We start from the raw sequence: 14,886 nt of genomic DNA on the forward strand, positions 1-14,886 counted from the left end.
GCAACAGAAACAACGACATATGCGACCTCTGGACCTTGTGAGAACAAGGCTCCATCGCGGGGTGGGGCTGTAGTCTTTGAGGTACCTAGGTAATCGATCCGCACTCGTAATTAGTAGGCATCGGCTTCTAACCCCGTATACTGTCTTTGACATGTCTTCACAGTATTCTTGGACACTCAAATGGGATTGGCAAATTTAAGTGGATTGATGTTCCCGGGTTACTCTATGAGAAACGGCGTCGCAAGGGCTATTGCTTGAGGAATACACAGGTGTGAGAACGTGGCCCTGATTCAGCCCTCTTCGCGTCTTCGACTCATTTCTGGGTCAGCCTTGTTCCAGTTGCCCTTCTAGAACTGCTCATTGGCCTTTGATAGACTCTTGATACACTTGGACTGCCCATTTCGTCATCTCATGCATCGCAGTCGACGGCTGAAAAATAGTCTTTCAATGAACAAGAGGCCTCAATGGCTCACAAATTATGTCATGATATGGGTTGCTACTTGGTAGGCTCCGGTAAACACAGATATAAGCGGTATGGGTATGAGGGTTGTTGGGCCGCGGGACTGCCGTAGGCAGATTACCCCGCCTTGCGTACCATGTCCCAGGATGGCCCAGTTCTCTGGGCTCTGTATGACTGTTGCCCTACGCTGGGAGCAATGTAGCCGCTCCATCACTATCACATAACACGCCTCTGCTATGTTGAAACGGCCGTGGCTGGGACTTCTCCTGTGGATTCCAGCTGCATAGCTGTTCACCTAGTTCATCATCGATTAGTACGTACAGAGATGGCACACGTAGCGTAGAAACGCGTCAAATTTAATCATATGTAGTTGCTAGACTCGGTGTTGCGTGCACGAGAAAAGGTTCCAGTAATCCGGGGTGATCAGGGCGCATAATTGAACACCAGAAACGATGAAACATCCCTGTGATCGGCCTGCTCGTGCAATTTCCCCTCATCAAACCGTACCACTCCCTTTGAAAGCTATAATGAATGCGCGTATACACTTATTGAAACGAAGCCCAGAAGGCATTGTGCTTGTCAGGCAACAGACTGTGTGCAACACCATGATTTTCAACTGGTTGCACATATGGGCTTTTCTTTCGCATGCTGACTATGCGCAGATTGAGCGGCCATCGAGATGCCTATTCAGTCCTCATTCGAGGGTAGTCTTGCACCCCACAATCAGCAGATCTTTAGTGTATAGCACGCTATGCTGAGTAGTCCCTTCAAGACGCTTCGCGTGTCGATACACGACATGATTTAGTCCAGAGAAAACGCCATGCTTTCTGTAACGGCCATGTTCAGACGACAGCGCAGGAGCAACTACGCCTGATCTGGTGTAGCACATACCGCTTAGTTTACGACAGCCAGCGGCAATGCCGGAGCTGACTTGGTGATGATGGCTTGTGATCAAAACTCCCTGACCGTAATTGGTTTCCCGTTGCGAGATGATGACCATGCTGGTTCGTGCTCTATTTGACCTAGGTACGGTCAGCCAACATGCGTATGGGGAGAGGATATGAGTGTTTCAGGTCGCTATCACGGTTTGCCCGATTGCATACACCTAGATCAACAGCTCATAGCACAATGATAGTGCGCTTGATTGGTTGAGAGTCGTGTGCGCAGTGCTTCTTGGTATTACGAAACGACTTCAATAATGGTCGCTGTGAAATTCGCGTCTACCTACAATTGGATTATTCCCTGAGCGATGCCTGACCGGACCAGGAAGGACTTGTTGTTCTGCCGCACCAGCTGGCGAAGACCCAAGGCAAAGATATTGTTGTTGGTGATAATGGGATTGGTTACTTGACCAATCGCATGTCTTGATTTGTTTGGGCCCTGGTGAATACAGGTGACGAAAAGGACGTAATGGCATTGTATCTTTCGACCAAAAGGGCATGCATTGAGGCGCACCGGTCTTTGGGAATATGAAGATTAGGACGCGTGTTAGCAGCCTTCTCTAAGCGCTTGCCGGCAATGCCTCGTGCCTCGTGTTTCGTGAGAGGGCGCAATGAGCGCTGTGTGCCTTCGGGCCAATACCGAAAGCGTGGCCACCGTTCATTGGTATCCAAGCTAATACCACGTAGGTAATCGGGGACCCGGCACATAATGGCCACGCATCGGTTGTGGAAGCAGTATCGTCCCGTGCAAGCGTTTGTAGCGCCCACGATGATCGAGTCGTCGTCCAAGCGGACTGTCGGAAATTAGTACTGATACAACATACACGGCGTACATGTGACACCTTGCGCAGGCAAACAGATGACACTCCCTGTTCGTCGGCAGATCTGCTATGTACAAGGCAACACCCTGCATTCTGGTGGGACCAAGGACGTAGGCCTCGAAAATTCCATCCCGCTTCGTAAAATCTGAGCAAATCAGTCTTCGTGTACGTTATCTGGCTTCGGCTTACGATGACTGTCGCAAGGTCTTTTGCGGGGATAGTTGGCTTCAGATTTGAAGCGTGAGGATGTCGCAGACGCGTCAGTATTGACTTCGCGGCTGTGTTGTGGCTAGGGGAACTCTCGACGATGAGCTGAAATAAGCAAGCTGTATTCGCACAGAGGAATAAAGCCACCCGACCAACGCATGGGCTTCAGCCGCATGTATGGTCTCTGCGAGCCTCGCAGGTATTGCCTTCCACGAGATGGAGGACTACACGGTACATGCACGTAGATACGCCGGAACATGTAGTTAACCGGTGTGAGGCAGAGTTGGAAAACACTATGGTCTACGTTGCAAGACTTGCCTTGCCGTATGTGAGGAGCGCTGGCACCTACGGCATTCGATGGATGAACTTTTGATGATAAGCGACAGTGTCTAGGTATTCATTGGATGGACGGTGTATGCATGGGCATGCCGTTCCGGGTTGCTTTCATAATGTGGAACGCTAACCTCGATGGAGCAGACGAGAATGTGGGGCTCATGTGGCCCCCATCATGGTGATGGCGAAAGCAAGCAGCAGAGCCGCAGACGGAACGAGCATAAGTAGGCAACGACCGCCCACCAAACCGAGCAGGAGGTTTCTTACAAGTAGGCGACGTGTTGATACCAAAGTCGACGACGCCCTTTGAGGCAGGTATAACGGTGGCGTGCAGGAAATCATGTCCGGTGCCCAGGGACGTTTGCCTTCTTTTGCCTTGTTGCCTAGTAGGCGAACCACAGCAGAGCCGCATCTTATATTGTGTTAATGCCCACCCTGGGGGACACTCCCAAGATTCAATCTCAGTCTTCGAGTTGGAGATCTTACGTCAAACAGCTCCTTTCTTCTATTTCTGCGTTCTGTTGTACGCGAGGTTGCTGTCCCTGTCGTCCCGGACGTCGCATCTAGCCAAACCGGAGGCCTCGCACTACCTCGTCAACGTACGCAGTCCGACCCCTTGAACTTGAGCGCAGAGCATCGGACGCGTATGCGACAGTGTACAAGCTTGCCGGATCTTATTGGAGACTGCGTAGTCCAGGTCATCAGGATACAGTCCACGCTGAGGCTGGGTGTGCGCGCACGAGTGGGTATGTGCGCTCCAAAACTTCATCCAATCAGATCACATCGCTCCCCACGCCAAATACGGAGATCGGAATACGAACGCGAATCCTACACCTGAGACATTCAGCCGCATTATGGACACCGGTGAACTCGTCCAGACCAAATTCGCGCAGGCGCTGAAAACTCAGAGTCCAATCATCAGGGCCCACGCGTGCCCTTACCCCGGTCATGAGGGACGCGTCTTTCCGAGTGCCGACCAGCTGTATGACCACGGCAAGATAGACCATCGCGACGAGTTTGAAGGCTTGTCTCCGCGACAGGCAAGAGAGAAGTTTCGACAGCTAAGCCTGAAATTCAAGTGAGTACAGGCCAAGCTGCTGTACAGGCATTTGCTAGATCAGCGTTTAATATGGTTAGCAGATCTGATCACTCGGCAGCCGCAACTGTTGGAGACCGGTCAGCGCCTGATATCGCGGCTCTTACTATAGATTCGGGAAAGGCTTCTAGGCAGAACTCACCGCCCTCTGGAAGGAAACGACCGGCAGAACATGAGTTCACCAGCCCCAGAGGGAAGGGTCCGTCTCACGTGGAAGTGGCTGGTCCCGAGTTCTCTAGGCAAATTCCACAAACTGTTGTTTCGGAAAGGACACGGTCGAGACCACAGGATGCACGCCTTTTTGATCCTAAACAAAACGCCAAGTCTACCTCGTCTCCATACCAGACGACACCTGAGCCCTCCAGCGAGTGGTCAGCCGAAGCTACGAAGAGCAGTCACTTACAATCACCGCAAACTCAGTCCCCTGCTCATACACAGCAACGAACTACTCCTAAGCCCCAACAATCTCAACGCCAACCAGGTCTTATAGAACTTCAACGCTATGATCCCCGATACCCTGGTTTACTATTGCAGCCTGATAGTCGACCCATCTCGCAAGAGCAACTTGCGTCGGAAGTGAAATCTATTTACGCAGGATTAACCATGGTGGAGACCAAGTGTATACATGTGGATCGCGCACAAGCCGCAGCTGCGCAAGATGGTGATACCAAACTTGCGTCGGATCATTGGCAAGCTTTGATCGCTCTTCACCGGACGCTATTACATGAGCATCATGACTTTTTCTTAGCTAGTCAGCATCCCTCTGCATCGCCGGCTCTCCGACGTCTTGCCGCCAAATACTCGATGCCTGCACGCATGTGGAAACATGGTATCCATTCCTTCTTGGAGTTACTTCGGCGGCGTCTTCCTGACAGTATAGATTATATGCTGGCATTCATCTATTTGGCGTATCAGATGATGGCTTTGTTGTACGAAACCGTTCCAGCTTTCGAGGATACATGGATCGAGTGCCTCGGAGACCTTGGCCGATATCGGATGGCGATTGAGGACGAAGATGTCCGGGACCGTGAGACTTGGGCAGGCGTCGCGCGCTCTTGGTACACCAAGGCTGCCGATAAGAATCCTACTGTGGGTCGTCTATATCACCACCTCGCTATCTTGGCACGACCAAATGCTCTCCAGCAAATGTACTACTACTCTAGGTCTCTGACCTGCGTCAAACCATTCCAGAGCGCGCGAGAGTCAATCTTGACTCTACTGGATCCTATTCTTGGTCGTGCAGGCGCAGCTCTCACACATGCCTTAGCGATCGACACCAACTTCATCAAAGCACACGGGCTGCAATTCGAGGAGTCTTGTGTGGACACGGCTCAGGGGCAGAAGCATCAGCATACAACCGAGTTCATGGACGCGAAGGCGGAATTCATCGGAAACCTGGACAACCACATTGGTCGTGTGACAGCAAAATGGAAGGAGCAGGGTGTATACATCGCGGTTACCAATATTGCCGGCTGGTTTGAATATGGGATAAGCGCCAACCTTCTTCGCCAAGCTTTCCTCAATCCGATTTACCAAAAAGCGCAGGAGTCTCCTCAAAGTGCGATCGAAGATAAGATCCGCAGTGCCTCCCCGGCTGACCAACAGAATCCCATGAAGCCATCGATGGACGGAAACGCGATCGCGAAAGCTCTCAAAGAGGGCTGGGCAAAGCGTGAATCGTTCAGCAACGCCAAGATCATCACGAACGAGACCTTTGCCCTTGTTCTCCGCCGCATTGGCGACAAGAACGTGCTTCCTCACGTACACGTCATGCTCGCTTTCCTTTCTATCTTTGCTTTCAGTCAATACGTTTCTGATCTCATTGCAGACGCTCCTTGGGCTGAACTGGTTGCTTTCCTGAATGCGTTAGTCAAGACTGAGAACCAAATGAAAAGTCAGTCGCAAGCGCAAACACCAAGCATTGATGCTTTGTTAGCTTCGAATGTGTTTCCTGCAGACGGCGAGAGAGGCGACGAGCTGCCTCTGCCAGAAGATTACCTCGTGCGAGGCTTGATCTGGGCGGACGGCTACTTTCCCAAGACCTGGTTCGAAAGGGAGCATGATGAGGAGGAGCGATATCTGGAGTTAGCAAGCACGGTCAAGAACCGAATGGAGAGAGTCTTGAGGCTTGGCTATTCCATTGCAAAGGCAAGTATCTTATGCTCACTATCTTGTACTATCTTCCTAACTCCATTGCAGCAACAACGTTGGATCACGTACACTCAGGATTCTCATACATTCTCTGTCAGGTCTCAATAGTGCCAAGCGCCTCAGAACAACCTTTCTATTACGTTTTCTATACGCAACATACGGTACAACTCCTTTGGTAATCTGGAGTGATCTCGTGAATCTCCACACGTCACAACGTCGTTGTTGTGACTAATGTGATTTCAGCATCAGCAATGTACCTTCTGTTTGTCGCCTCCCTGCTGCTTCCAAACGCCCAAGGGCATGAGAGCAGAGGAATCCCAACTGAGCACAAGAAAATTGTGACAAAGCCAACAGTCGGGTCGTGGAGTACCGGGTCAGATCGCTTCGGCTGGATTGGTAAAAGCAATATGAGTCACAAAATAGTTTACTATTTTTTTCCATGCTCACCACATGGTGTGCTGTGGCTCGGTACAACGACAAAAGCACAGGAAAACAGCATGTGCAGTCACTTTGGCACCGTCGTTTACAAGCAAGACACACGAAACTCGCAATACATTCTATACGTCCCTTACGATGCATGGTGGCGCTCACCCAGTGACATGTGCGTCATATCCACAAATTTACCTAACAAAGCTCCATATTGGCCGCATCGCCCTGTGCCCTGATGCAAACACTCAACGGCACTGCCTTTCTGAGCTTCTGCTCGGGGTACATGAACAGCTTCATTAAGACATCACCAGTGAGAAAGACATCGTACAACTCTGGCGAACTTCCCCATCCAAGTTCGATATCAGTGCTGGGGGAATTGGGGGTCCCGGGTTGGAAGTTTACTACTTCGTAGGCAGTGGTATCACCCTCTCTTTTGATCTCGTAATTTCCGACTTTGGTTTTGTAAACGTATAAGTGACCGCCTTGGATGTTATGAGCATACCAGCGACCGCGTTGGACATTGTGGCACAGAGGCTCGATACAAAATGTTGTTTGCTGTTTCGCATCGAAAGAAGAAAGTTTTCTTGTGCACTCTGAACACGCACTATACCAATCCTTCGCATTCTCACCCATAACAAAGTCTGCGTGGACTGGTTTCATAGGCAATCTGAATACTGGGGTTGCGCCTGATCCATCGTCACGGCTTTTTGAGTCGGGGATATGGTAACAGTCCAGCATATCTGCCATGTAGAACCATGTACATATGCACATCTTTGTTTTGTAGAGGCTTATAACCTGATGCAAAAGTTCTGACCGCGAAATACCATAGTCGACCTTGATGCTCGATGCATCTGTGGCAAGCGGGAGAAGTGAATAGACTCTGTCGTGGAAATGGTAACTTTGCCGACCTGGTAGGCGATTGAAGTAGTTGACGAGTTTTCTTTCGTAGGGTCTTGGGGTTTGAATACATATGGAGTACATGTAGTGCTTGAAGACGCGAGTTTTGGGGCTCAAGTTCTTGTTATCAATGCTGGCATCTCCCTCCAAGTTGTTGATGTAGTTAAGCCGCCCGAGGGCACACCCAGCAATCTGCATGGGCGTGACTTCAAGATCGTTGACGAGTAAATTAAGATTCTGCGCGAGCAATATCTCTTGCGTAATCCATGAGCGAGTCCAATATTGGTCTTCTACAACCGCCAGCCAGTCTTTCTTGAGCTGGCCATTGGTCTGCTTGTTGCGTTCGAACCATTTGGCGCTTTGTTTGGCACGAGAGTCTCGTATCTCGTGTCGAGATTCCTTGCTCAACTCCAAGGCAAACGCAAACGCGCGACCGATACTCTGATTGAATCCGAGCCAGGAGATTACTTCGACGGAGTTCGCGTAAATGGAGCCCATCTGGGCGACTTGGTGGTTTTTTTCGTGAATTGAATCTTGGTCGATACACAGAGCGTCGATCCAAAAGGTTCGTGCCAGGTTTGCGTATTTCGACTGCGCAACGCGCATGAAGTTGTAAAGATTCTCTCGTACCGAAACAATTTTGCCATTGATTAGAATCTGCCGCTGTATCTTGTCTGGTCCCCAGACGTAGGAGAGGCAGGTGTAGCTCGCTTTGACACTGTCATGCCAGATCTCACATTGTATGTGTCCATCGATCGAAAGGTGCGGGAGGATTTGGAGTAGCCTGATTGCGCCCCTCCTGTAGTTAAGTGGCTCGTGTTTGAAAGAAGTAAGGTAGGAAGTAGATGATGCTTCTCGTAGGCTTGGGGCTATCATGGCTTTTGTGTGCACGCTGACATAGCTATTCTTCAATGATGTAGTTAATGCCGATGATTGAACTTCCTGAATGTTTGAGACTACATCAACGTCAACTAGGTTTATTTATTCCTTTGCGATAGCGCGTATGCGCCCCTTGTCAGGGTGGGCTGCATCGTACTCATGCTGTTATGAGCGACGGATCAGCCGAAGTCTAAGAACAGGACATCACAATCGAAATCGAAGTCCCTCATTGGTTCTGTACATGTCTCGAGTCAATCGCGCGCTACCTGGGTATCATCAAGCGCCAGGAACTGGCAAGGTTCGAGGGTTGTTACGCGCTCTTGCGGACTTGTGTGTTTCGGCGCCTAGCGACCAATTGTCCTGTATAAGGTTAGCTACATGGCTTAGTTATATGCTCAGGTTGGAGTGATTGCGAGATCTCATAGGCAGGGATGCCGAGACAGTCTTATTTCCGTGCTTTTGAGAGGGTGACATCACGTCCTGCATTTGCGGCCGGTTGTATGCAGCTTATGCATACGCATGGTATTTGATAGCGCAGTAACGATGGAAAGGTGCAGGTGATGGAAGTTGCGATGCGTTGGGAGGTGTTGAGTCGGAGAGAATCGGGATGTGCTGAGATTGGCGTTGGCGGACGGTAACGGCTTAGCGCCAAAGCGGATCCCCGAGCTGGCGGGAGCTGAGCAACTTTTCGAATCAACACCCTCTGAACCTCACGGCATACCCACGCCTCCCCCTCGGCTGCTTCCCCCACACCTCACAATGCTGTCCAGGACAATCAGGCGGAGCATTGCGTCGCCCTTCCGCCGCAATGCCGTGGCCCCAGCGGCGCGACCCGCCTTCAGGTTCGTGACGACGGATGCGGCCTCATCGCACACGGACCCGGCCAATGTGCCATCGGTAAGAGGACACGCAGGCAGCCAGCCGTGTGGCTGTGGAGCAAGCAATGGACCGTTGACTGTGTGCAGGAGGACGACAAGCCGTTCGAGATCCGCCTCTCCGACGAGGCCTTTGAGACGTACGAGCTCGACCCGCCGCCGTACACAATGAACGTCACCAAGAAGGAGCTCAAAAAGATGTACTACGACATGGTCGCCGTACGGTAGGAACACCCGTCATGCCGGGATGCGAACACGATCAGCGTCTAACAGGCAACAGACGCATGGAAATGGCCGCCGACAGGCTCTACAAGGAGAAGAAGATTCGGGGTTTCTGCCATCTGTCCACCGGCCAAGAAGCCGTCGCCGTCGGTATCGAACACGCCATCGAGCGCGCCGACCATCTCATCACCGCCTACCGCTGCCACGGCTTCGCTCTGATGCGCGGCGCATCTGTCAAGTCCATCATCGGCGAACTCCTCGGCAGGAGGGAGGGCATCGCGTACGGAAAGGGTGGCTCTATGCACATGTTTGCCCCCGGCTTCTACGGTGGTAACGGTATCGTCGGTGCCCAGGTCCCCGTCGGCGCTGGTATTGCCTTTGCCTGCCAGTACGAGAACAAGAAGAACGTCACCCTGGCTCTGTACGGAGACGGTGCTTCCAACCAGGGCCAGGTCTTTGAGGCATTCAACATGGCCAAGCTCTGGAACTTGCCCATCATCTTTGGCTGCGAGAGTGCGTACAAACACCACGTGGACATGCGCCGGATTTACTAACACCCCGCAGACAACAAGTACGGTATGGGAACCGCCGCTAACCGCTCATCTGCCCTCACCGACTACTACAAGCGTGGACAGTACATCCCTGGTCTGAAGATCAACGGTATGGATGTCCTCGCCGTCAAGGCCGCTGTCAAGTACGGAAAGGAGTATGCCGCCGCAGGCAAGGGTCCCCTTGTCTACGAATACGTCACCTACCGTTACGGAGGACACTCCATGTCTGACCCTGGAACCACATACCGAGTAAGTCACACCGCTTTACAACATCACAAAGCATGTACTGACGAACAACCAAAGACTCGTGAGGAGATCCAGCGCATGCGCAGTACCAATGACCCCATTGCCGGCCTCAAGCAGAAGCTCCTCGACTGGGGCGTCACTTCTGAGGAGGAGCTCAAGTCGATTGACAAGCAAGCACGTTCTGAGGTCGACGAGGAGGTTGCCATTGCGGAGAAGATGGCTGTCCCCGAGGCTACTGGCAAGGTACTGTACGAGGACATCTACGTCCGTGGTTCCGAGCCTGAGTTCCTGAGGGGACGCATCCCAGAAGAGAACTTCTACTACACTGAACACGACATGGGTGGTGAGAAGAAGCCTGTTGCCAGGACAGCATAAAGCTCTTCGGCTTTTCACGGGGTCATGATTGGAGACACGGTTAGGTGATGAGAGGGATCTGTAATTCTAGGATTTAGAGGCTTCTACATGCGTGTAACAGCTAGGGAGCGCGGTCTTGCATTGAATGACATTTCTTAGAATCCCACTCAGTTTTGCTCTGTGGGGTGCACGTAGAGTGACGTTGACTTCGAGATGTGAGTTTTGAAAAAGGATAGATCATTCGCTTTTGTCCAAAGATGCTACTAGCGCCTCCGTGCGCCGGATCCCCGCAGAGAATGCAGTGGTGACGAGAACAATACTTCACGTGCTGAAGATGCAGTTTGCATAATATCTGGCATAGCGGGAGTAATAGTACATCTTCGTTGGCTATATATCTATACATATCAAACTCCAACAACCAAGACACGGTCTATGCTGTGGGAGGGTCAATGTGTTGTGTCTGACCAGCGAAGAACTCCTTTTGTGCCAAGCACCTCTCGCTTGTGCACTTTGGACACCTGAGAATCATCTGTGGGCTGCAAGCCTGCCCGCTCTGCAAATGTGCCTTGGCGATGTTCGCGAGCGCTTCGATGAAGACGGGACTGTCGTTCAAGCTGTCGACACGTTTGACACCCTCGTGGCCTTCTGCATCCTCGCCAATGACTTCCTTGTCGAGTTCGTATAGTGTCTCGATATGGTCGCTGGTGAAGGCAATGGGTACGAGGAGCATGTCTGTGTGGCCCTTCTTCATGTACTCCTTGACAGTGTCGGAGGTTTGTGCTCCGAGCCAAGGTTGAGGGCCGACCTGTGACTGCCACACGAGACGATATCTGTACTTCATCTGGAGGCGTTGCATAACGGCGTATACGGTCGCTGCCACTTCAGACGGGTATGGGTCGCCGCGGTTGACAACGGTCATGGGGAGACTGTGTGCGGAGAAGAGAATGACAACGCCGTCTCGTCTCTCGACTGGGTACTCGGCCAGCTTCTTCTCGATGTGTTGGGCAAAGGCTTCAACCAGACCTGGGTGCGCCGGCCAGCGGTCAATCACACTCCACTTGATGGCGCCTTCGGGCTCCACCTCTTGACCAGTCTCTCCGTTTGCACGCTTGCCTTCCAGTCTTGTCCTCCATTTCCAGAGCTCGTTGAGAGAGGAGCCGGTGGTCGAGCAGGAGTATTGGGGGTACTGTGTGAAGGCTACGGCACGGCCGCCCTTTCCTCCTCCAAAGCCGTCTGCTAGCAATTGCTTGTAGGTATCTTCGGTGAGGGGATTTGCGTAGCGGAACGCGACGTAGGGCTTGTGGGGAGCAGTCTCAGGTGAGGTCTTGTCGAGGATCTTGCACATCTCCGCGGCTTGATATTCCGACCATTTCCTGATGGGCGATCCGCCACCGATCTCTGCATACTGCTTCTGAATTTTTGGTGTTCGTCTCCGCGCAATGTAGGGGCCAATATAGTTTTGGAGGGGTCCGAGGGGAATCAAGTCCTTGTCGGCCTACACTCCGTAAGCTGAGAATCGATGATGCGCTGGGACCGATTACGTACAAACAACATGCTCAGGAAGCCATGCACTTCATCCGTTGTTGACGGTCCGCCCATGTTCATGAAGACCATGGCAGTCGGCCCCTTTGATCCGGGCGTCATCTGCGTAGGGGCGACTGTCGCGTTGCCTCTCCTCCATTGTGCACTGTACGACGAGATGATGGATGTGGCGGGTGTGGTGGACGTCGCACGCTTTGCAGCGCGGGAACAGGATACGCGGAGAGCCATTGCGAGGTGTGTGACGAGAAAGAGGGCGTCTTCCCGCAGTGATGTGTCGAAGAGAAGATGCCGAGGCCAGAACAACAGCGTGAATAATGCTCGGAAGAGCAAGTCGGAGAAAGCTCTGGCCAATGGCAGCAGTCTTGTTGGCCGTTGATGACGATCGTGGCTGGCGATCGGACGCTAGGGTTTGCCCCACAGCAGCCTCGCAGACACGTGCCGACGTGTTGGAGCTAGTGCGCGCGTTCCGCTCTGCTGCCTAGGCTACTGTCCCGCGTTGCACCGGCCTGTGCTTGACGGCCTTCAATGCCACCGGTGCCATCGCCCAGCTGAGCTGTAATTCGACAATATTGCAAGTAAACCTCACTCGAGCTGAACGCGACGGGCATCATGGCGGCTCCACAGGACAATCGACCACGTGAAGAAGAAGACGAAGAGGAGGAGATTGACGACTCTGTACGCTCCCGTTCCAGCTTTGGCATTGGCAAGCGTCACTGACAGCATGTAGAGCTACAAGACTATCAAAGACGCCGTTCTCTTCGCAATCGACGTCAGTCCTACCATGCTTGAGCCACCGCCCAAGTCGGAAGACAAGAAAGCCGAGCGCGACTCCCCCACGTCTGCTGCATTGAAATGCGCCTACCAGCTGATGCAGCAGCGCATCATCTCGAACCCAAACGACATGATGGGCATACTGCTTTTCGGTACCGAGAAGACGGACTTGAAGGACGGTGACAACACGTTTCAAAACTGCTACCTCCTTGCAGACCTTGACGTCCCGTCCGCTCAGGACGTCAAGAGGCTCAGAGATATGGTCGAGAACGAAGACGAGGCCGAAGAGATATTGAAGCCTGCCAGGGACGGTGCCAGCATAGCAACGGTACTGTTCTGTGCAAACCAGATCTTCACTACAAAGGCGCCCAACTTCTCGTCAAGACGCCTGTTCGTGGTGACGGACAACGACTATCCGATCAAAGTCAAGGCAGACAAGGACACGGCAGTCACCCGAGCACGTGATTTGTATGACCTCGGCTGCACCATTGATCTGTTTCCCATCTCACAGCCAGATCATACCTTTGACCGATCGCGCTTCTTCGATGATCTTGTATATCCCACATCACCATCCGATCCCGAAGCCCCCGTTACTTTACCGTCGACCACCAAAGTTGCGAAGAGCGGCGAAGGCATTTCGCTCCTCAAGCAGCTCATATCCTCCATCAATTCCAAAGCCACACCCCGTCGCGCTCTGTTCTCGCTGCCCATGGAGCTCGGTCCTGATCTTCGCATCGGGGTGAAAGGATATATTCTCATCAAGCGCCAGGAACATGTCAAGTCGTGCTACGTTTGGGTTGGAGGTGAAAAGCCACAGATAGCGACTTCGTCAACACAACAACTGGCAGGCGATTCGGCGCGGGCCATGGAGAAGACGGAGATGCGCAAGGCGTACAAGTTTGGCGGCGATGCAATCACCTTTACGCCCGAAGAGATCACACAGATAAAACAATGTTTTGGGGAGCCTGTGATCCGAATCATTGGCTTCAAGCCTCTCTCCAGCGTCCCATTATGGGTCAACACGAACAAATCAACATTCATCTACCCTTCCGACGCAGACTACATTGGCTCCACTCGTGTCTTCTCGGCTTTACAGCAAAAGCTACTCAAGTCCCAAAAGATGGGCTTGGTATGGTTCATTCCACGTCGCAACGCTGCACCTACACTTGCCGCTCTTATACCCGGTGAAGAGAGGCTCAATGAGGAAGGCGACCAGTTGACACCACCGGGCCTTTGGCTCGTACCCCTGCCTTTCGCGGACGACATCCGCCAATTCCCAACGCCACCAGAGCAGCCCCTCAAAACCACGGATGCGCTGACAGACAAGATGCGCCTCATCATTGAGCAATTGCAACTACCCAAAGGTGTCTACGACCCATCCAAGTATCCCAATCCAGACCTGCAATGGTTCTACCGCATCTTACAAGCGCTAGCCCTGGAAGAAGAACTCCCACTCCAGCCTGATGACAAAACGATTCCTCGCTACAAACAAATCGACAAGCGCTGTGGCGAGTACATTGAAGACTACGGCAGAGAATTTCAAGCAGCATACGAGCAGCAACATAAGTCTGCACTTGCCCACCGCGCTAAACCCACGGCCAAGAAACGCCCTGGCGGCGGCGCAGACAGTGACGACAAGCCAGTGCCCAAAAGGGTAAAAAAAGAGTCAAAAGTCAAAGTCGAAAGTGGAGACGAGGAAGAAGCAATGACTGACCAGCAAATGGCCGACCTGAATAATGGTGGAAAGATTAGCAAGCAAACGGTAGCCGTACTGAAGCAGTGGCTTGGCGCAAGGGGTCAGAGTACTGGGGGTAAGAAGGCTGAGCTTTTGGAGAGGGTGCAGGAATATCTCGACGGCAAGGGTTTATGAGGCCTTCTAATCGAAGGATGTGTGATGATCAAGCGAGGCGTTTCGGCGTCATGCTTCGCTCGCGTTGTCCCGCCAATCGAGTTCAGACTGAATTGCACGGATATGATACAGTAATCTTCACAGACTTGTACCACGGGTATGCAATCTCTGCATGTGTGAAATCTTGTGTTCTTCTCACAATGTCATTGGGGAAATTCTTCATGACGCGCATGTTATGCATAAGAAGGGGGTCGAAAGCGAC

General features: G+C 52.3%; 5 protein-coding genes across 5 annotated transcripts; 3 read left to right on the plus strand and 2 right to left on the minus strand.

Moving 5' to 3' along the window:
• Window positions 1-5,004: 5,004 nt before the first annotated feature.
• J4E90_009160 (uncharacterized protein) lies at window positions 5,005-6,117 on the plus strand (the record flags this gene model as incomplete). Its single annotated transcript, XM_051438680.1, has 1 exon — window positions 5,005-6,117. The coding sequence occupies one exon, from the start codon at window positions 5,005-5,007 to the stop codon at window positions 6,115-6,117; it is 1,113 nt and encodes a 370-aa protein (XP_051287343.1).
• A 516-nt stretch (window positions 6,118-6,633) lies between these two features.
• Window positions 6,634-7,941, minus strand: J4E90_009161 (uncharacterized protein; the record flags this gene model as incomplete). The annotated part of the gene is made up of 1 exon (XM_051438681.1): window positions 6,634-7,941. The coding sequence occupies one exon, from the start codon at window positions 7,939-7,941 to the stop codon at window positions 6,634-6,636; it is 1,308 nt and encodes a 435-aa protein (XP_051287344.1).
• A 1,032-nt stretch (window positions 7,942-8,973) lies between these two features.
• Window positions 8,974-10,483, plus strand: PDA1 (alpha subunit of pyruvate dehydrogenase; the record flags this gene model as incomplete). Its single annotated transcript, XM_051438682.1, has 5 exons — window positions 8,974-9,111; window positions 9,180-9,313; window positions 9,370-9,824; window positions 9,876-10,111; window positions 10,166-10,483. 5 exons carry the CDS (start codon window positions 8,974-8,976, stop codon window positions 10,481-10,483), a joined length of 1,281 nt encoding a protein of 426 aa, XP_051287345.1.
• Window positions 10,484-10,892: 409 nt separating this feature from the next.
• On the minus strand, window positions 10,893-12,232 carry J4E90_009163 (uncharacterized protein; the record flags this gene model as incomplete). Its single annotated transcript, XM_051438683.1, has 2 exons — window positions 10,893-11,957; window positions 12,008-12,232. 2 exons carry the CDS (start codon window positions 12,230-12,232, stop codon window positions 10,893-10,895), a joined length of 1,290 nt encoding a protein of 429 aa, XP_051287346.1.
• A 381-nt stretch (window positions 12,233-12,613) lies between these two features.
• KU70 (ATP-dependent DNA helicase II subunit 1) lies at window positions 12,614-14,645 on the plus strand (the record flags this gene model as incomplete). The annotated part of the gene is made up of 2 exons (XM_051438684.1): window positions 12,614-12,679; window positions 12,732-14,645. 2 exons carry the CDS (start codon window positions 12,614-12,616, stop codon window positions 14,643-14,645), a joined length of 1,980 nt encoding a protein of 659 aa, XP_051287347.1.
• Between the last annotated feature and the right edge of the window lie 241 nt (window positions 14,646-14,886).

The sequence above is a fragment of the Alternaria incomplexa genome (genome assembly GCF_024043165.1).
Source record: "Alternaria incomplexa strain BMP 0042 chromosome Unknown scaffold_15, whole genome shotgun sequence".
NCBI lineage: Eukaryota > Fungi > Ascomycota > Dothideomycetes > Pleosporales > Pleosporaceae > Alternaria > Alternaria incomplexa.